Below are 22,029 nucleotides of genomic sequence, written 5' to 3'. Positions count from 1 at the left end.
CTGATTTTGTAGCCTAAATTTTCTTTGGCTCTGAGCCCCTTACGAATTTGTAAGATTAGACTAGGCAAACAGAAATCAGCACCCCAGGATTATTTTCTATCCTTATCTAGGAGTTTATGGTTTGTGATATACATGGGAGGGTTTTATAAAGCAACAAGTTGGTAACTTTAAATAATTCTAGACTTAAAATTGATTATTATTTTTGGTTTAAAAAGTTGTTGGTATGGTTGCGACTGCTTTTTAGTACATGAATTCAGGTGTTGTGTTAGACCTTATTTGCAGAGAAATATGTATACCCTGCCCTCAAAGATTGGAATCTGTTGGGTGAAATAGACTTATAAACAGATATTTTCATTACATTGACCTCAATGCAGTGATAGAGATGCTAGGGCTTTTTGGAATAGAAAGGGGTCCTTACCTTACTAGGGGAGGAGGAATATGGGATAGCCATGCTAGAACTGAAGTTTGAATAGTTAATCTGATGAAAGTAGTAATGGAAGGACATTTTAAGCAGTTAGAATAGCGTGAGAGGTACATAGAATGAAGCAGCATATTAAGATGGCTAGTAGAGAATTACAGGTTAGTGCTGTTTGATGGCAAGTGTGGCAAGCAGGAAAGAGGCACTGAAAGATAAGCCAGCTCAGATCTTGAAGGGCCTGTTGCATTGAGCATGGACTTGATCCTCAGTAGTTCTCAAACCTAGCAGGTCCAAAATCTCCTTTTAATCGTAAATATTTTCTAATGCCTCCCTTATTATTCTTAAGTAGAATTTATATATAATTCATGTAAAATAAAATTAACATGTATTATTTCTAACAAATCAATATGATGACATAAATATAAAGGAAAATTAAGTGATTTGTAATACATATTTAAAAATATAAATATTCAATCATTGCTGCATTAGAACTTGTAATAAATTAATAGAATACTTGGACCTCTATGTAGACTCACTGTGAATGCACAGCAATACGGTCTGCAGGAACCAGGGCCTTGGGGCTTATAAAACAGGGATATCACTCAGTTAGAACCCACTGTCATCTCTGCTTGGATTCATTCTTTTTTATTATAATCAGGTCTTTACTAAAAGTTCAAAGATGGCTGTCTGCATCCTTAGCTTCATATCCTTCTGGTACCATTACCCAAAGAGGCAAGACCATTTCTCCTCTGCTCTAAATTGGCAGATTCATTTGGATCAGTCATTCTGACGAGAGAAAGGAGGGTATTATGATTTGTCTTGTTTGGAGCTCATGCCAGTGCCAGTGGCCAGAAGAGGATAAGGATATACCAAAGAAGATGCAAGGAAAAGCTTGTCCCAGACCAAATCATTAACCATCACTGTCTTCTCTAAGGCTTTGTTGCCCCAGCTCTCTGATTTTAGTTTAGCTGCTTGCTTAGAACAGCAATGGCAATTAAGTTTTGAAAATTTATGGAAAAACATAAGTAGTACACAATTTCAAAGTATTATTATTGTGAATGAGCTATTTGGCTGAAGATGGACTACAAAGCTAAAATAATATGTCTATTTAACAAAATTTACTTGGTGCTCCTTATGGACAAGTCATTGTATGGTTATAGGATATCAAATCAAGCTTGGCTGTATGGCACTGTGAAATTATGTAAGATTTCATCAGTGAAAATTCATCAGATACGTTTGATTCTCTTGTTTTATTATTTTATTTAAAATTTTAAAAATTCATTTCCCTACCATGGAGCTGGATATTTAAAAACTAGAGTCTATTTATTGATAATAGAATTTTAATGACATGTAATTTTTTTAACAGCTTTTCTAATATTTGATATTTGCAAAGGGAATATTTTTGTACTTATGAATTGCTTATTCTCATTAGTGTCACTTGATGGCCATTTCTGAAAGCTTTTTGAGTGATTAAGAATCACTCAAAATATGATCTGTAGTTAAGAAGTTATTTTTCTAGTTACTGGCCAGATTGAAATTTATTACTTTTTCTGTCATTATAGTCTATTGCATCTGCAGACATGGATTTCAACCAGCTGGAGGCATTCTTGACTGCTCAAACCAAAAAGCAGGCTGGGATCACATCTGACCAAGCTGCTGTCATTTCCAAATTCTGGAAGAGCCACAAGACAAAGATCCGAGAGAGCCTCATTAACCAGAGCCGCTGGGACAGTGGGCTTAGGGGCCTGAGCTGGAGGGTTGATGGCAAATCACAGTCAAGGCACTCAGCTCAGATACACATCCCTGTTGCCATAATGGAGCTGGAAATAGGGAAAAGTGGACAGGTGAGTTCAACTTCAATTAATTTCCCTTTGTAAGCTTTATTTTCCGTTACATATTAGCCATACATTCAGATTGATTTTATGTAACAGTCTTTTTTGTAGAGATAATAAGAATAGTAGGAAAAGATCCTGTTTCATAGAATCCCTTTTCAGAGAGATAGAATTATCTGAAAATTTGTATATTCCCAACTGTGGACAGAGTCTAGAAACCAGCCTCAGGTTCTTGACAGTTATCTCAGAAGAACAAAATGGGTCAATTAGGTGATTGCCCAGGAGTTGGCCACTACTGATTAGATCTGAAAATTCTTGTCATTTGGTCAGAATCTCCAAGATAATCATAAAGATGCTAAATAAAGACCTGGAATTGAGATAAAATAATATAGAGCAAAACTATGTTACTCATCATCTTTATAGACGGTCAGGTACAGGAGGCAGTGTATCTTGAAAAGGGGTAATATATTGTCCCTGTAGACCCTAAGTATGCTATCTTTATCTTTGTCCTGGAGTCCACAAATAATTCCTAATCTGATCTTGATTATTTACAGAACAGTCCTGTTTTACCTTGCTATTTACATAGTCAATGTAGCAGGTAGTTTTTTTGCATCTATTGTTTTTCTTGAAGTCATTCAGTTTGTGCTCCAGATGACTGCCAGATCAGATGTTTAGTGATCTAGTGTATGACTTTTGGGAGAAAAAAAGCAGCAGCTTATTATTAGGAAGAGAAAAGCCAGATCACTTAATTAGATAACCAGATTTACTTTCAGATAAATAATCAAATAAGTGCTTCTGTTACATCCTATAGTAAAAATTAATTTTCCTTCTAAAGATGACCATTTTTAGCAGGCAGCTTCCCTCACATAATCCCTTCTAGAGTTTCGTGGGATTTTTCAGTGTTCATAGTTCCATAATAACTTTAATTTTAATTTAAAAGATAATTCCTTTTAAAAGATAGTTCTTTTTCAGAAGAACAAATGAAACCTAAAGCTAGTAGAAGAAGGGACATAATAAAGATCAGAGCAGAAATAAATAAAGAATAAAACAATCGGGAAAATCAGTGAAACCAGGAGCTGGTTCTTTGAAAAGAAAAACAAAATAGACAAAACCCTAGCCAGACTTACCAAGAAAAGAGAGAGTATACAAATAAACAAAATCAGAAATGAAAAGCAAATAGTTACAACAGACACTACAGAAATACAAAGAATTTAATTAGAGAATTCCATGAAAAATTACATGCCAATAAATTAAACAACTTAGAAGAAATACACAAATTCCTAGAAAAGTACTGCCTTTCAAGACTGGTCCGGGAAGATGATCTGAATAGACCAATTACCAGTAATGAAATTGAACTGGTCATTGAAAAACTCCCAACAAACAAAAGTCCAGGACCAGGTGGCTTCAGAGCTGAATTCTACCAAACATTTAAAGAAGACCTAATAGCCATCCTTTTTTTTTTTTTTTTAATTTTGAGTGGGTGTGACTGCATACTTTTTATTATTAAGTACTAGTGACCTGGTTGCTTTTCTTGTAGTAAATCTTTTTCTTCGACAGAAATAAAAATTTTGCAAGAGTAAAACATGAATTCAGTTGTAAAAATAAGCAATACTCGAGATGAATATCTCACATATGAGGAAGAGCATTTCGTGCTTTATGTGTGTGATTGAGACCCTATCATATTTGGTCATACATCATTAAGGAATCCAAGACTTGAAGACTGTTAGAATCTGGCACGTGTCTTCAGGAAAGTTTGACTGTTTTGCTTACTTTACAACTTTGTTGTGTTTTCCTTTCCTGGAATTTGAATGGAAATTGGGGTGATAGGTAAGACACCTTGTCTGTCTTGTTCTGTTAGTTGTTATTTCTTTTTTTAGGACTGAATGTTGGTATTTTACAAAGATGTGTTGGGTTTTCTTTTGTGACTTCTTGTTTTTCAAGACCAGTAAGATATTTTGTGAGCAACCATTTAGCCATAGCCTCAGTGCTGAACCATTTAGTAATATTCTATCCTATCTCCTATTTTCTGCTGAATTGTTCTTTCATATACAGTTAAAGATGCCCTGCCTATAGAGATCCTGAAGTATAAAACTCTGCTTCTTTATTGCCTTTTTTTTTCTTGAATGGTTGATGTTAATGCCTCTTCTAGACTAAGTTCTAGTGTACCAAGCACTCATTTGTTTTGGGTTGTGTTTTCAGCAGACATAGGGAAGAAGACAGAGCCTGCCTTTACTGATCTAATTTTACTTCTGACCACCTCAAAATATGTTCAGTCCTGTCATTTATAGGCAATTATATGAGAGGAATATGCAATGATATACTTATCCTAATTTACAGAATCAAGGCAGGTTAGACTCTATTTAAAGGCTAGCATTTTGTCTGAAGCATCAGTAAACATCTCCAAAGGAAAGTATTCACTTATTTTTAATTCCACAATTCCTGCTAAAACTAAAGATACTGTTTTCCTTGTGTAATTCTGGCTGGTAAGGAGCAAGAATCTGCCAAAACCTCTAATTAACAGTCAATTTATGCTGAGCTCTGTTATGCACCATTGTAGCTTCACAAGCCTGAGCGGTGCCACCAGACTCCCTGCTTTGTGTCATAGGAGAAGGAGCAAAGTTTAAAACATACATATTCTTTCTCACTCTGTCACACATACACACACTCTTTCTTACATATGTATGTATATACTTATATGTATGTCTATAAATACATGAGGAAATTTAAGAAATTAAGATATATGAAGGTAGGGTACAGAGAGTAAATGCTGTTGTGCTTTATCAACACTCATTTACCATTTTGAAATCACGATGCCTTGTTCTAAATAGCTGTGGAGGGAGCTTAGATATCTTGCTTGGTTATACAAACTGTAGTGGTTGACCTGTTTCTGATAATTCTTGTATTTAAGATTGATTTTCACTTTTTAGCAGTGTAATAAAGGAAAGCCTCCAGAGAAATTAGTGAATCTAAACTAATAAAAAAACCCCACCTTTTGTCAGTCAGCGGGGATTGATGAAATTTAACATCTTGAGGATACTTAAATCAGTTTAGAATTTTTTTTTAAATAAAGGAATTTTCCATTTTATATTTTATATCATCTTTAGAACATGGTGTTCAATTTAAACTTTAATTCTGAAATGGTCAGCCCTTTTTTTTGTAGGTCTAAGATGTATTTCATAATATAGTTGACCCTTGAACAATGCTGGGGTTTGGTGTGCTGACCACCCATGAAGTTTAAAATCTCTATATAACTTCTGACTTCTCCAAAATTAAGTACTAATAACCTACTGTTGGCTGGAAGCCTTACTGATGACAGTCGATTAACATATATTTAGCATGTTATATATAGTATATACTGTATTCTTACAATAAAATAAGCTAGAGAAAAGAAAATGTCTTTTCTAGTCGTTGCAAATCTCCAAAAAAATTTCCAATATATTTATTGAAAAAAATCCACCTGTAAGTGGATCTGCACAGTTCAAACCCATGTTGTTCAAGGGTAAACTGTAGTTTGTGTTATAAAGGTGGGATCCTAAACTTAGGGTCCCAAGATATAATTTATAGAAGATAATGCCTAATGTCTGTAACAACACAGAAAAGGAAAAGGTAAGAAATTTGGACCCCCTTGGAATCCATTGTGATTTTTATTATATTCATGCTCACTGAAAAATAAACATGGAGATCCAAAACTTAATATTTAAATTTTGACTAACTCTGAATTAGCTTTGTACAGAAAGAAATTACTTTATACAGAAGGAAATTACAAAAAAAAAAGAGCCAAAAACTTTTGTAACCATTACTAATTAGAATGAATAGTTACATAACAGAGCAGGTAATAGCCAGTGGGAAAAAATATGTTTAAAGGGGTCATCTAGTTTTGAAAGAATTAAAGTCAGCATTATGCAGTAGTTTATAATTTACCAGTTGAAAAGTAGACATCTCAGAGTATGTTTTGTATAAAAATTGTGTAATAATAAGTGACATTTAATATTTTGAATTTGTCAGAATTTAGATTGCTCTTGTGTAAACATACTACCTGGTTTTATTAGCCAACTCTTTGTTTAAAATTCTATATAATATTTTTGCATTTATTTTGGTCTTAAGTAACAGCCTTTTGAGATTTCAGTTACTTAACCCATGAGCAACATTTGACATACTTAAAATACTCTTCTCCTTGAAACACTTGTCTTCCAGGACACCACATTTACTTGATTTTCCTAACTTTCTAGTCTGTTCTTTTTTTTTTTTTTTTTCCATTTTAGATCTCTCTTAATAGTTCCTTCTCATTTCTGCAACCTCTAAAAGTTGAAGTGTCCCTGGACTCAAGTCTTTGGCCCTCTCCTAGGTGATCTTACCTAATTTCATAGATTGATATGCCATCTATATGCTAACAACTCCCAAATTTATATCTCCAAGCTAGATTTCTCCCTTAAATTCCAGATATATATTTATGACATGCTTGATAATTCTACTTAAATGGGAAAGTGATATCAAAAAATTGAATGTGTCTCAAATTAAGCTCCTCATATGCTTCCCAAACCTGTTGCTCCTGCATTTTTTCTCATCTCAGTTAGTGGCACCTTCATTCTTTCAGTTCTTATCCTCTCTTTTTTCTTTTTTTTTTTTTGGTTTTTATTTTTTATTTATTTATTTATTTTTTTTAATAATTATTTTTTATTGAAGGGTAGTTGACACACAGTATTACATTACATGAGTTTCAAGTGTACAACACAGTGGTAGAACATTTATATACATAATTCTAGGTTCCAGCTATCACCCTACCAGGCTGTTACAATATCTTGACTATATTCCTTATGCTATACATTACATCCCGGTTACTAATTTATTTTACCATTGGAAGTCTGTCCTTTTTTTTTTTTTTTTGTGAGGGCATCTCTCATATTTATTGATCAAATGGTTGTTAACGACAATAAAATTCTGTATAGGGGAGTCAATGCTCAATGCACAATCATTATTCCACCCCAAGCCTAATTTTTGTCAGTCTCCAATCTTCTGAGGCATAACAAACAAGTTCTTACATGTAGAACAAATTCTTACATAATGAATAAGTTACATAGTGAACAGTACAAGGGCAGTCATCACAGAAACTTTCGGTTTTGCTCATGCATTATGAACTATAAACAGTCAGTTCAAATATGAATACTCATTTGGTTTTTATACTTGATTTATATGTGGATACCACATTTCTCTCTTTATTATTATTATTTTTAATAAAATGCTGAAGTGGTAGGTAGATACAAGATAAAGGTAGAAAACATAGTTTAGTGTTGTAAGAGAGCACATGTAGATGATCAGGTGTGTGCCTGTAGACTATGTGTTAATCCAAGCTAGACCAGGGCAATAAAACATCCACGTATGCAGAAGATTTCTCTCAGAACGGGGGGGTGAGGTTCTAAGCCTCACCTCTGTTGATCCCCAATTTCTCACCTGATGGCCCCCCTGCGACTGTGCCTGTCTTAGGTTGTTCCTCCCTTGAGGAATCTTACCCGTCTCTGGCTAACCAGTCATCTTCCGGGGCCATACAGGGAAATGTGAAGTTGGTAAGTGAGAGAGAAGCCTTATTGTTTGAAAAAGTTAGCTTTTTACTTCTTTGCATATTTATGCCCTGTGGCTTCCATGCCCAGCATTTGTCTTGAGGTATCTTTACCACTTGGAAGAATTATGATACTTGGTAAATTTGATATGAGGCACGAATTCTATTTAAGGGTTGTAATTAGGAAGGAAGAAGAAAAGCTATAGAAGTAGCAGGCGGAAGAAAACATGGGAAGATTGATTATTTCTTTGATATATCTTCTTGTAGAGTAACTTCAGCATGTATAGGTTTTAAGCTACTACTTAAATTGCACACACACATTAACATAATAGGAGTATAGTTACATAACCAAAGCATATCTGTAATTACCAGCCATCTGCAGTGAAACCAAGAAAACCAGTTAGGCACCTTAGGCATTTGTGAAAACTTATCTATGATATGGTGGATATTGTCCAAATGAACTTGAACAGTCTGAGAGAAATCAGACAAATTAAAACAACCCATTCCTGGGGACTGTTCACATGCCATATGTTCTTTTAACAATAAATAGTTTGTAGTTGTAAGACTTTGGAGCGCTACAATTTGCACTTCTCCTAATTCTTGGTTGAGTTCCAACAGTATAGATCCAGTCCAATTTTGTTGTTTTACTGTATGCACAGGCCAGCTTAGATATCTCCTTCCTCATTCCCATGGCAGGTCCAGGAACTGGTGGGATGAGTGCATCTACAGCTGTAGCAGTGCGTGGATCTTTGTTGGGGTTTTTTGATGATCATCTTCTGGCATGAGTCTTCCAGAGGGTGCAGATGTTGGAAGTTCTTTTTCATATCGTATCTTAGTTCATTTTCGGGGTAGCCCAATTAGGCTTTGATCCTCTGTATAAACACAAACAGACCCTTTGCCTACACTTTTATATGCCCTTTATACCCTTGTGTAGAACTCATTGGAGGTTACCACACAGGAACTGCCGTTTTTTTTTTTTTTTTTTTTTTTGCTATCACTAATCTACACTTACATGACGAATATTATGTTTACTAGGCTCTCCCCTATACCAGGTCTCCCCTATAAACCCCTTTACAGTCACTGTCCATCAGCATAGCAAAATGTTGTAGAATCACTACTTGCCTTCTCTGTGTTGTACAGCCCTCCCTTTTCTCCTACCCCCCCATGCATGTTAATCTTAATACCCCCCTACTTCTCCCCCCCTTATCCATCCCTACCCACCCATCCTCCCCAGTCCCTTTCCCTTTGGTACCTGTTAGTCCATTCTTGAGTTCTGTGATTCTGCTGCTGTTTTGTTCCTTCAGTTTTTCCTTTGTTCTTATATTCCACAGATAAGTGAAATCATTTGGTATTTCTCTTTCTCTGCTTGGCTTGTTTCACTGAGCATAATACCCTCCAGCTCCATCCATGTTGCTGCAAATGATTGGATTTGCCCTTTTCTTATAGCTGAGTAGTATTCCATTGTGTATATGTACCACATCTTCTTTATCCATTCATCTATTGATGGACATTTAGGTTGCTTCCAATTCTTGGCTATTGTAAATAGTGCTGCAATAAACATAGGGGTGCATCTGTCTTTCTCAAACTTGATTGCTGCGTTCTTAGGGTAAATTCCTAGGAGTGGAATTCCTGGGTCAAATGGTAAGTCTGTTTTGAGCATTTTGATGTACCTCCATACTGCTTTCCACAATGGTTGAACTAACTTACATTCCCACCAGCAGTGTAGGAGGGTTCCCCTTTCTCCACAGCCTCGCCAACATTTGTTGTTGTCTGTCTTTTGGATGGCAGCCATCCTTACTGGTGTGAGGTGATACCTCATTGTAGTTTTAATTTGCATTTCTCTGATAATTAGCGATGTGGAGCATCTTTTCATGTGTCTGTTGGCCATCTGTATTTCTTTTTTGGAGAACTGTCTCTTCAGTTCCTCTGCCCATTTTTTAATTGGGTTATTTGTTTTTTGTTTGTTGAGGCGTGAGAGTTCCTTATATATTCTGGACGTCAAGCCTTTATCGGATGTGTCATTTTCAAATATATTCTCCCATACTGTAGGGATCCTTCTTGTTCTATTGATGGTGTCTTTTGCTGTACAGAAGCTTTTCAGCTTAATATAGTCCCACTTACTCATTTTTGCTGTTGTTTTCCTTGCCCGGGGAGATATGTTCAAGAAGAGGTCACTCATGTTTATGTCTAAGAGGTTTTCGCCTATGTTTTCTTCCAAGAGTTTAATGGTTTCATGGCTTACATTCAGGTCTTTGATCCATTTTGAGTTTACTTTTGTATATGGGGTTAGACAATGGTCCAGTTTCATTCTCCTACATGTAGCTGTCCAGTTTTGCCAGCACCACCTGTTGAAGAGACTGTCATTTCGCCATTGTATGTCCATGGCTCCTTTATCAAATATTAATTGACCATATATGTCTGGGTTAATGTCTGGATTCTCTAGTCTGTTCCATTGGTCTGTGGCTCTGCTCTTGTGCCAGTACCAAATTGTCTTGATTACTATGGCTTTATAGTAGAGCTTGAAGTTGGGGAGTGAGATCCCCCCTACTTTATTCTTCTTTCTCAGGATTGCTTTGGCTATTCGGGGTCTTTGGTGTTTCCATATGAATTTTTGAATTATTTGTTCCAGTTCATTGAAGAATGTTGCTGGTAGTCTCATAGGGATTGCATCAAATCTGTATATTGCTTTGGGCAGGATGGCCATTTTAACGATATTAATTCTTCCTAGCCACGAGCATGGGATGAGTTTCCATCTGTTAGTGTCCCCTTTAATTTCTCTTAAGAGTGACTTGTAGTTTTCAGAGTATAAGTCTTTCACTTCTTTGGTTAGGTTTATTCCTAGGTATTTTATTTTTTTTGATGCAATTGTGAATGGAGTTGTTTTCCTGATTTCTCTCTCTGTTGGTTCATTGTTAGTATATAGGAAAGCCACAGATTTCTGTGTGTTGATTTTGTATCCTGCAACTTTGCTGTATTCCGATATCAGTTCTAGTAGTTTTGGGGTGGAGTCTTTAGGGTTTTTTATGTACAGTATCATGTCATCTGCAAATAGTGACAGTTTAACTTCTTCTTTACCAATCTGGATTCCTTGTATTTCTTTATTTTGTCTGATTGCCGTGGCTAGGACCTCCAGTACTATGTTAAATAACAGTGGAGAGAGTGGGCATCCCTGTCTAGTTCCCGATCTCAGAGGAAATGCTTTCAGCTTCTCGCTGTTCAATATAATGTTGGCTGTGGGTTTATCATAGATGGCCTTTATTATGTTGAGGTACTTGCCCTCTATTCCCATTTTGCTGAGAGTTTTTAACATGAATGGATGTTGAACTTTGTCAAATGCTTTTTCAGCATCTATGGAGATGATCATGTGGTTTTTGTCTTTCTTTTTGTTGATGTGGTGGATGATGTTGATGGACTTTCGAATGTTGTACCATCCTTGCATCCCTGGAATGAATCCCACTTGGTCATGGTGTATGATCCTTTTGATGTATTTTTGAATTCGGTTTGCTAATATTTTGTTGAGTATTTTTGCATCTACGTTCATCAGGGATATTGGTCTGTAGTTTTCTTTTTTGGTGGGGTCTTTGCCTGGTTTTGGTATTAGGGTGATGTTAGCTTCATAGAATGAGTTTGGGAGTATCCCCTCCTCCTCTATTTTTTGGAAAACTTTAAGGAGAATGGGTATTATGTCTTCCCTGTATGTCTGATAAAATTCCGAGGTAAATCCATCTGGCCCGGGGGTTTTGTTCTTTGGTAGTTTTTTGATTACCTCTTCAATTTCGTTGCTGGTAATTGGTCTGTTTAGATTTTCTGTTTCTTCCTGGGTCAATCTTGGAAGGTTATATTTTTCTAGGAAGTTGTCCATTTCTCCTAGGTTTCCCAGCTTGTTAGCATATAGGTTTTCATAGTAGTCTCCAATAATTCTTTGCATTTCCGTTGGGTCCGTCGTGATTTTTCCTTTCTCGTTTCTGATACTGTTGATTTGTGTTGACTCTCTTTTCTTCTTAATAAGTCTGGCTAGAGGCTTATCTATTTTGTTTATTTTCTCGAAGAACCAGCTCTTGGTTTCATTGATTTTTGCTATTGTTTTATTCTTCTCAATTTTATTTATTTCTTCTCTGATCTTTATTATGTCCCTCCTTCTGCTGACCTTAGGCCTCATCTGTTCTTCTTTTTCCAATTTCGATAATTGTGACATTAGACCATTCATTTGGGATTGCTCTTCCTTTTTTAAATATGCTTGGATTGCTATATACTTTCCTCTTAAGACTGCTTTTGCTGTGTCCCACAGAAGTTGGGGCTTAGTGTTGTTGTTGTCATTTGTTTCCATATATTGCTGGATCTCCATTTTGATTTGGTCATTGATCCATTGATTATTTAGGAGCGTGTTGTTAAGCCTCCATGTGTTCGTGAGCCTCTTTGCTTTCTTTGTACAGTTTATTTCTAGTTTTATGCCTTTGTGGTCTGAAAAGTTGGTTGGTAGGATTTCAATCTTTTGGAATTTTCTGAGGCTCTTTTTGTGGCCTAGTATGTGGTCTATTCTGGAGAATGTTCCATGTGCACTTGAGAAGAATGTATATCCCGCTGCTTTTGGATGTAGAGTTCTATAGATGTCTATTAGGTCCATCTGCTCTACTGTGTTGTTCAGTGCTTCCGTGTCCTTACTTATTTTCTGCCCAGTGGATCTATCCTTTGGGGTGAGTGGTGTGTTGAAGTCTCCTAGAATGAATGCATTGCAGTCTATATCCCCCTTTAGTTCTGTTAGTATTTGTTTCACATATGCTGGTGCTCCTGTGTTGGGTGCATATATATTTAGAATGGTTATATCCTCTTGTTTGACTGAGCCCTTTATCATTATGTAGTGTCCTTCTTTATCTCTTGTTACTTTCTTTGTTTTGAAGTCTATTTTGTCTGATATTAGTACTGCAACCCCTGCTTTCTTCTCACTGTTGTTTGCTTGAAATATGTTTTTCCATCCCTTGACTTTTAGTCTGTACATGTCTTTGGGTTTGAGGTGAGTTTCTTGTAAGCAGCATATAGATGGGTCTTGCTTTTTTATCCATTCTGTTACTCTGTGTCTTTTGATTGGTGCATTCAACCCATTAACATTTAGGGTGACTATTGAAAGATATGTACTTATTGCCATTGCAGGCTTTAAATTCGTGGTTACCAAAGGTTCAAGGTTAGCCTCTTTAGTATCTTACTGCCTAACTTAGCTCGCTTATTGAGCTGTTATATACACTGTCTGGAGATTCTTTTCTTCTCTCCCTTCTTGTTCCTCCTCCTCGATTCTTCATATGTTGGGTGTTTTGTGCTGTGCTCTTTCTAGGAATGCTCCCATCTAGAGCAGTCCCTGTAAGATGTTCTGTAGAGGTGGTTTGTGGAAAGCAAATTCCCTCAGCTTTTGTTTGTCTGGGAATTGTTTAATCCCACCGTCATATTTGAATGATAGTCGTGCTGGATACAGTATCCTTGGTTCAAGGCCCTTCTGTTTCATTGTATTAAATATATCATGCCATTCTCTTCTGGCCTGTAGGGTTTCTGTTGAGAAATCTGACGTTAGCCTGATGGGTTTCCCTTTATAGGTGACCTTTTTCTCTCTAGCTGCCTTTAACACTCTTTCCTTGTCCTTGATCTTTGCCATTTTAATTATTATGTGTCTTGGTGTTGCCCTTCTTGGATCCTTTCTGTTGGGGGTTCTGTGTATTTCCGTGGTCTGTTTGATTACTTCCTCCCCCAGTGTGGGGAAGTTTTCAGCAATTATTTCTTCTAAGATACTTTCCATCTCTTTGCCTCTCTCTTCTTCTTCTGGGACCCCTATAATACGGATATTGCTCCTTTTAGATTGGTCACACAGTTCTCTTAATATTGTTTCATTCCTGGAGATCCTTTTGTCTCTCTCTATGTCAGCTTCTATGCGTTCCTGTTCTCTGATTTCATTTCCATCAATGGCCTCTTGCATTCTATCCATTCTGCTTATAAACCCTTCCAGAGTTTGTTTCATTTCTGCGATCTCCTTTCTGGCATCTGTGATCTCTTTCCGGACTTCATCCCATTTCTCTTGCGTATTTCTCTGCATCTCTGTCAGCATGTTTATGATTCTTATTTTGAATTCTTTGTCAGGAAGACTGGTTAGGTCTGTCTCCTTCTCTGGTGTTGTCTCTGTGATCTTTGTCTGCCTGTAGCTTTGCCTTTTCATGGTGATAGGAATAGTCTGCAGAACTGGGACGAGTGACGGCTGGAAGGACTTCCTTTCTTGTTGGTTTGTGGCCCTCCTCTCCTGGGAGAACAGCGGCCTCTAGTGGCTTGTGCTGCGCAGCTGCGCGCAGACAGGGTTTCTGCTTCCTGCCCGGCTGCTATGGAGTTAATCTCCGCTGTTGCTGTGGGCGTGGCCTGGCTCGGGCAGCTACTCCAAAATGGTGGAGTCGCGTTGGAGCAGGAGCTGCTGGGAGGCTATTTATCTCCGTAAGGGGCCTGCCTGCTCCCTGCAGCCCAGGGGTTAGGGTGCCCAGAGATCCCGGATTCCCTACCTCTGGATTAAGTGACCCGCCCTGCCCCTTTAAGACTTCCAAAAAGCACCCGCCAAAACAAAACAACGACCACAAAAAAAAAACAAGAAAAAAAATTTTTTTAATTAAAAAAAAAAAAAATTTTTAATTAAAAAAAAAAAGAAGGTGGTCGTTCATTTTTCTTTATTCTCCGGTGCCAGCCTCAGGCCTCTGCTCACCGGTCTTTCTGCCCTGTTTCCCTAATATTGGGGTCCCTGTCCCTTTAAGACTTCCAAAAAGCGCTCACCAAAACAAAGCAGCAAAAAAGCAAAAAAAAAAAAAAATGGTCTTGCGCTTTTCTTATGTCCTCTGTCGCCCAGCCTCCAGTGCCTGCTCACTGTTCTTGCTGCCCTGTTTTCCCAGTATCGAGGGCCCTGCTCTCTGGCCCGGATGGCTGGGGCTGGGTGTTCGGCAGCCCTGGGCTCCGTCTCCCTCCCGCTCTGCCTGCTCTTCTCCCGCCGGGAGCTGGGGGGAGGGGCGCTCGGCTCCCGCGGGGCCGGGGCTTGTATCTTACCCCCTTCGCGAGGCGCTGGGTTCTCTCAGGTGTGGATGTGGTCTGGATATTGTCCTGTGTCCTCTGGTCTTTATTCTAGGAAGGGTTGTCTTTGTTATATTTTCATAGATATATGCTGTTTTGGGAGGAGATTTCCGCTGCTCTACTCACGCCGCCATCTTCCGCCCCCCTCCTCTCTTTTTTCTTACACCCACATCCAGTCCATCATTAAACTTAAATTATAACTTAAAAATATACCTAAAATTTGACTACTTCTTACCACCCCCCACTTCTCTATTCAGATCGCTATCACTTCTCTCCTCGATTGTAATAGCATCCTCCTAACTGATCTTTCTGCATCTGTTCTTTAGCTTATTCTCAACTCACAGGAGTGTGTCAGCAGAGTGACTGTTAAAGCCTAAGTCAGGTAATGAATTCATGACTTTCTTCTAGCTGCAGTGTGTCTTATCTCAGTCAGATCAATAGCTCTTTCCCTACTCAAGTCTATTTGAGCAGGACCTAGTGGCCTCCTTGTTGATTCCATAAACATGCTGGTCATGCTCCCTCTTTAGGGTCTGTGTACTTACTGTTCCCTCTGTGGATTGGTCTTCCCTCAGACACTTGCATAGTTAGCTTTTCTATGTTACTGAGGTCTTTTAAAAAAAATAATTTATACTTTCAGTAAGGCTTTCACTGACCACCTCTCCAAAAGTTCAGTGTTCCCCTTCCTGCTTTATTTTTTTGAACTGTATTGAACTATATAGTTTCCATACAAAAAACTGTATCCATTTGAAATGTCCAATTTGATTAATTTTGGCTGTATATACACTTGTGAAACTACCACTACAGTTAAGAGACAAATGTATCTATCACCTCCTGAAAGTTGCTTTGTGCCCCTTTACAGTCTATCCCTCTCTCTACCCCAGTTCCTAGGCAACCTCTGATCTACCTTTTGTTATCATAGATTTGTTTCTTCTTGTCACATATTACTAACTAGCATGGTATATATTTTGTTTTACTTGTTAATCTTATCTGTGCTCTGTGTTAGAATAAGGGGGCAAGAATTTTTGCTCTTTTGTTCATTGCTATATCCTCATGGTCTGTTATGCTGCTTGGCACATGGTGTTCAGTAAATAGTTATTGAATGAATAAATGAATCATGTAGCTCACTGTTTACTAAGCATCTGCCTTGTATCAGGCACTGTATAGGTGTTCACTATATACCAGTAAACAATACAGACAAGTCCCTTATCTTATGGAGATACCAGTTAAAAAAAAAAAAAAGGTAGTGATTAGTGTAAGAAAGTATATCAGGAACTGAAGAACTTTACCAAAGCTTATAAGAGAAAATGACTTTCTTTACCCAGGAAGTTGAAGAACGCAGTTCTGAGGAGGTATCACATACATTTGATTTCTCTGACAACTTTAACTCTCTTAATCAGAGCTAGGAGTTATGAATTAAGAACAATAAAAAAGTTGGTATAAGCAATACAAATTCCCTAGAGTTATGAACATAACCCTTGCATTGAATACTACCTGTGGCCTTTGGCAGTTGTTTAGTACAGGTTCCTGATGATTGCCATTTCTTTTTTACTGCTTCTACATGTTGGTTTTTCAGTTTCTCAACCCACAGGCAGTAGGAAGTGGCAAGAAATAAATAGGCAGGAAAATTGTTGCAAACAAAAGCAAGACTCATTTAGTTCAGTGGTTCTCAGCATCACTGTGTATCAGACTTGAGGAACTTTGAAAATTGTAGATACCCAGACCCTATCTCAGAGTAGTGGCTGCTGCTTTAGTTTGAATGAATGAAGGTTCCTCAAAGGGGGCAGGCTAATCTGGGAGCACAAAATACAGACAGAGGGAACAGCAAAGTCAAGAAGGTGGTCTTGGTAGGAAATCTAGATTTTTATTCTAAATATAATAGGAAACCATTGAAGACTTCTAAGAAGGGAATGGTGCAGTGTGATTTATGTTCTCATAGGATCACTTTGATTTCATGTGTGAAGGATGGATTATATAATAGTCAAGAGTGGCAATACTGAGATCCAAAGAAAAGAAATCACTAAGGTTGGAATTGTTTTTCACATTAAAAGCAACTCTTTTCCTCACAGATCTCTTATGATCATAGTCATATAAAATGGGATCTCAAGGTAAAAACTAAAAGCAAAACACTTCATCCTTCACTCTGTTAACAAAGTTAGGTATCCAGAATGAACATAGCCAAATTAATACTCCACTTCAAAATGGGGTTATGTGGGCTTCTGACAATCTCCATTCTACATTTTCACTTTGTTCCGCAATTATGACAGTTCCCTTCCTTTTAGAATTTTGTTGTAACATGTTTTGAAATCTGTTTGCCAAGCTCATGGATAACTTAATTAAAGTCAGTATTGTGTCAAAAGAAAAAAAAAAGTGATGCCAGTAGAACACTTGGAGCTATTGTAGTGGTCCGTGTGAGATAGTGTTGCCAAGAAAGATGGAGATAATTTTAGCACTCAAGGTGGAGAGAAGTGAGCAGACAGAGAAATGTTTTAAATATAGATGAGTTGCTTTGAGATGAGCTGGAAGGGATATGGAAAATGAAAGAATGTGAGGAATTGGGGATAATTCTTTGTTCTTGTTTTTGCATGAATATGTTAGTATAAATTGGTAATTCCTAGTCTTTAACAGTCTGTTGCAAAGCTGACCATCTAATATGGTGGCTATAATTCACCCTTCCACTTGGGAAAAAAATAAATCAGAAGAAATTATTTAACATTCGGCAATGAAGAAAATGCTATTTGTGATGAAGTAATTTTATTTTTAAACTCCCAATTTATAATGAAATACATTTGAGATTATTAAGTTTAAACTTTTCCTAATAGGCTTTAAAAAATCATTGCTTCTTATCATGTGTGCCCTTTTCTGTGTGTATGTTTTACTTCAATAAAAAAGATTTACCGGAAGAGAGAGATGGGAACATTTGTCTTTGCGAACTCACTGACCCTGCTCCGCTTCTGACTAGTAGCCAGCCAAGAGGCAGCCCCTGGTATTGGACTTCTTTCAGATTGTTGTCATTCAGGATCTCTGGTTCTATTCTTGTGGGCAGATGGGGGTGCTTGAGAGGAAGCCAGGAAACCAAGCCTTAGAGAACTTGGAAACAATTTTTGGATGTAAGTCCTTTGTGCTAAACCAGGGTGACAGTGTATCCTGCCCAGCAGTGTTGAAACTGCTTGTGTTTGTCTGGTATTTGTGTACTGGCTGGTTGGCTGTGGGTTTCATTCCGTGTATGCCACTGCTCTGCTGCCAAGATGACTGTAGAAGGCCTCTGGCCCAAGCCCATTTTAACAGTTCCTTTTTATTTTGTAAAATATACATAACATAGGATTTGCCATTTAACCTTTTTTAAGTGTATAGTTCAGTGGTGTTAAGTACATTCACAGTGTTGTATTTCTAGAACTTTTCATCATCCCAAACAAGACTTCTGCATCCATTAAACAATAACTCCCCATTCCCACCTCTCTCTGGCCAGTGGCAACCTCCTTCTACTTTCTGTGTCTATGGATTTGCCTATTCTGAGTACCTCACATAAGTCAAATCATACACTGTTTGTCATTTTGTGTCTGGTTTATTTTGCTTAATATAATGTCTTAAAATTCGAATCTTCCATATTTTAGCATATGTCAGAATTTCATTCCTTTTAGGCTGAGTAATACTCTATTAAATTTATGTGCATGTGTGTGTATACATACATATATATATGTACGTATGTATACTATACACACACACACACACACACACACACACACACACACACACACGTTTTATTTATCCATTAATCTGTTGATGGAAATTTGAGTTGTTTCTACTTTTTGGCTGTTGTGAAAAATGTTACTGTGGACAAGGACATACGAATAGCTGTTTGAGTCCCTGCTTTTATTGCTTTGGATATATACCTTAGAATGGAATTGCTTGATCATGTGGTAGTTCTGTTTAAATTTAACTTTTTGAGAAACTGCCAAACTGCTTTCCAAATGGCTGCTACATTTTACATTATTTCCAGCAATGCACAGGGTTGCAATTTCTGTACCTCCCCATTAACACTTACTTTCTGTGTGTGTTTTTTTAACCAATTTGCCATCTTAATGGTTGTGTAATGGTATCTCATTATGGTTTTGAGTTACATCCTCCAATAATTAGTGATGTTGAGCACCTTTTTATGTGCTTATCAGCCATTTATAATTCTTCTTTGGGGAAATGTTTACTCAAGTCCTTTTCCCATTTTTTAACCTGGTTGTTGTTTTTTGTTGTTATTGTTGAGTTATAGGAGTACTTTGTAGTTTCTGGATATCAGTCCCTTACCAGATATTTGATTTGCAAATATTCTTTCACATTCTGTGGGTTTTCTTTTAGTTCTCTAGATAATATCCTTTGATGCACAAGAAATTTTAATTTTGATGTAGTTCAATTTATTTTTTCTTTTGTTTCCTATGCTTTTGGTGTCATATCCAACAAATCACTACAAAATCCAGTACATGAAACTTTTCCGTTATGTTTTCTTCTAAGAGTTTTGTAGTTTTAGCTCTTAGGTTTAGGCCTTTGATCTAGTTTTAGTTAATTTTTGCATATGGTATAAGGCCATTCTTAGCACCTTTGTGTGGACTTTTATAAATGATTTCTCAGGGAAACGAAAAGTGGGACTTTTGAACTTGGATCTAAGTTTCAGGTTTATCATGTTTCTGAATTTTCTAGGTAGCTTTGTTTATAATTAATTAGAGCTCAGTAGTATCACCCAAGAGTCACTAGGAACCAGCTCAGGTTAACTGCCAAATAAGCTCTACTTCCTTTTTATTGTCAGAGTTATTAACCTAAGTAGATTAAAGGAAGTCAATAACAGAGGAGGTGTATGTCTGAATAAGTCACTGAATAGTCTTGTAGATACAGTAGGGAATCAATAACTGAGTTATGATGATAAAACTACTGAGTACATAGCTAATTGAGTAGTGACATCTAAATATATTGATCACAAGAATTTGACCTGTCATCCATACCTCCTTTCACATTCTCTCTTAGTCTAGAGAAAGCAGCATAGTCTTCTAAGAATATAATTTGAGATTTCCATGCTCTATCACCTGCTTATAGTGTACAGCCCAACCAAGTGGGACTCTGTTTTCCATACATACATATCCTTTCCTTTGCTACTTGCAATGTTCTTTATCCATTTCCATTATTACTTAGGAAAATCCTCTCTCTTCTTCAAAGTTTGAATTACTGAATACCTCTGCCATAAGCACCCCCCACCCCCAGTTATCTCAACTGGATTTGATAATCTGAATTTTTTCATGTTCTGAATTTTTCTTTGGCATGCAACTTAGATTTAAAACAAAAAAACAAAGCATCTATATTAGTGTCTAACTTCAAGCAAAAAAGGGGGCTAGTGGGTTATGTACTTAGGATGCTCAAATGTGGTTCCTGGCTTTGTATATCTTGGCTTTTTCTTGTTCTATTTATGTCATTCTGTAAACAAGCTTACTCTCCATGGAAGTAAGATGATGACTGTTAGGCCCAGGCTCATCTTTTGAGCTTAGTAATACCAGTGGAAAGAGGTGCTTGTCTCTTCTTGCATATGTATATTGATTAAAGACTGATCCTTATTTTTCCTGCTTAGGTCACATGACTACCCATGGAGAAATCACTGTTTATGGAAATTAGGGTAATTTGAGTTTATAGTATTTGTCCAGCCCTTTGACCAAGGGTAAGGTAAGGTGTAGATTATTACAACTGATACCACAGGGAATAGGTTAGTAGTTTCCCAAAGGAATTAGGCATATTGGACAAACTGATTTATGTCTGCTAAGAGTCTTGCTAGATTATGCCTTCAAGAAACCTAAAATTTACCATTAATATGTATATTTCTTAAAGCCTTAAAATATTAAAGATAGGTGTTTGACAAATTTTTGAATGAATTAATAAGGGAGAGAATCCATGTATTAGTTATCTACTGCTGTATAACAAATTACCCTCAAAATTAGGGGCTTAAAACAACAAATATTTATTGTCTCACATAGGAGTTGAGATAGAAATTTGGGAGCAGCTTAGCTAAGTGATTCTAGCTCAGGGTCCTTCATAAGATGTTGGGCTGGGCTGCAGCCATCCCAAGGCTTGACTAGAGCTAGAGGATCTTCCTCCAGGTCCACTCATGAGGCTGTGGTAAGGGACCTCGGTTTCTTTGTGCTTATTGGCCATAAAGTAGCACAGCAACTGATTTTGTCGATAGTGAGTCATCCAAGAAAGAAAAGCAAGCCCGAAATCACAGTGCCTTGTATGACTGAGTCTCTGACTTGTATACAATTACTTCTGCTGTTTTAAAAAAATAATAAACATGTATCATATTGCTGGGAAATAATAAAGAATAGAATAGTATAACAGTTATGGAATTAATGAAGTTAGCTCTTGTTGATTTTTTTATCATATATTTTAGTGTTTATTCACTTAGCAAATATCTGCTAGTGTTTAATGTAAGAATAATAATAGCCATGATTTATTATATCTTCACCATGTTCAGGCACTGTTCTAAACATACTTTATGTGTTGATTCATTTAGTTCTTTTACCAACCCTCTGAAATAAGTACAGTTGGGGTAGGGTAGGTCATAGTTCAACCTTTTTTTTTTGAAAAATTTAACATTTACGCAGAAGTTGCAAAGATAATACGAGTTCCCCTTACACTCCTCATCCAGTTTTTCCTGTTAACATCTTATGTAACCATGGTACAATTATAAAAATAATAAGCTAACATTGGTACATTGTTAGTAGCTAAAGATTTTATTTCTATTTTCTGTTAGTGTTCTCTTTCTGTTCCAGGATCTAGTCCAGGGTACTACTAAATTGCTAACTAAACTAACTAAATTACATTTAGCTGTCTTATCTTTCCAGTCTCCTCTGGACTCTGACAGTCTTTCATCTTTCCTTATTTTTCATGACTGTAACAGTCGTGAAGAGTACTGGCTAGATATCTTGTAGAATCCCCTAATCTGGGCTTGTCTGTTGTTTTTTCTGATGGTTAGACTGGAACCGTGGATTTCAGGAAAGAATAAGACAGAGGTCAAATACCTTTCTCATCACACTGTATTAGGTGATGAAGTGCAATCCATGTAACATGACTATTGATGTTAACCTTCCTCACACAGTTAAGGTAGTGTTTGCCAA

General features: G+C 37.0%; 1 protein-coding gene across 2 annotated transcripts in view; it reads left to right on the top strand.

Moving 5' to 3' along the window:
- COMMD1 (copper metabolism domain containing 1) overlaps positions 1 to 22,029 on the top strand; it is a 174,684-nt gene that overhangs the window by 43,480 nt on the left and 109,175 nt on the right. For both annotated transcript variants that reach the window (XM_057497159.1, XM_036904304.2), the window contains exon 2: positions 1,981 to 2,262. In XM_057497159.1, coding sequence (XP_057353142.1) covers positions 1,981 to 2,262 — 282 coding nt within the window. The remainder of the gene's footprint in view (positions 1 to 1,980; positions 2,263 to 22,029) is intronic.

This window comes from Manis pentadactyla, chromosome 2 (assembly GCF_030020395.1).
Source record: "Manis pentadactyla isolate mManPen7 chromosome 2, mManPen7.hap1, whole genome shotgun sequence".
Taxonomy (NCBI): domain Eukaryota; kingdom Metazoa; phylum Chordata; class Mammalia; order Pholidota; family Manidae; genus Manis; species Manis pentadactyla.
Note: the sequence above shows the minus strand (reverse complement) of the source record. Positions and strands in the feature narration are given on the sequence as shown.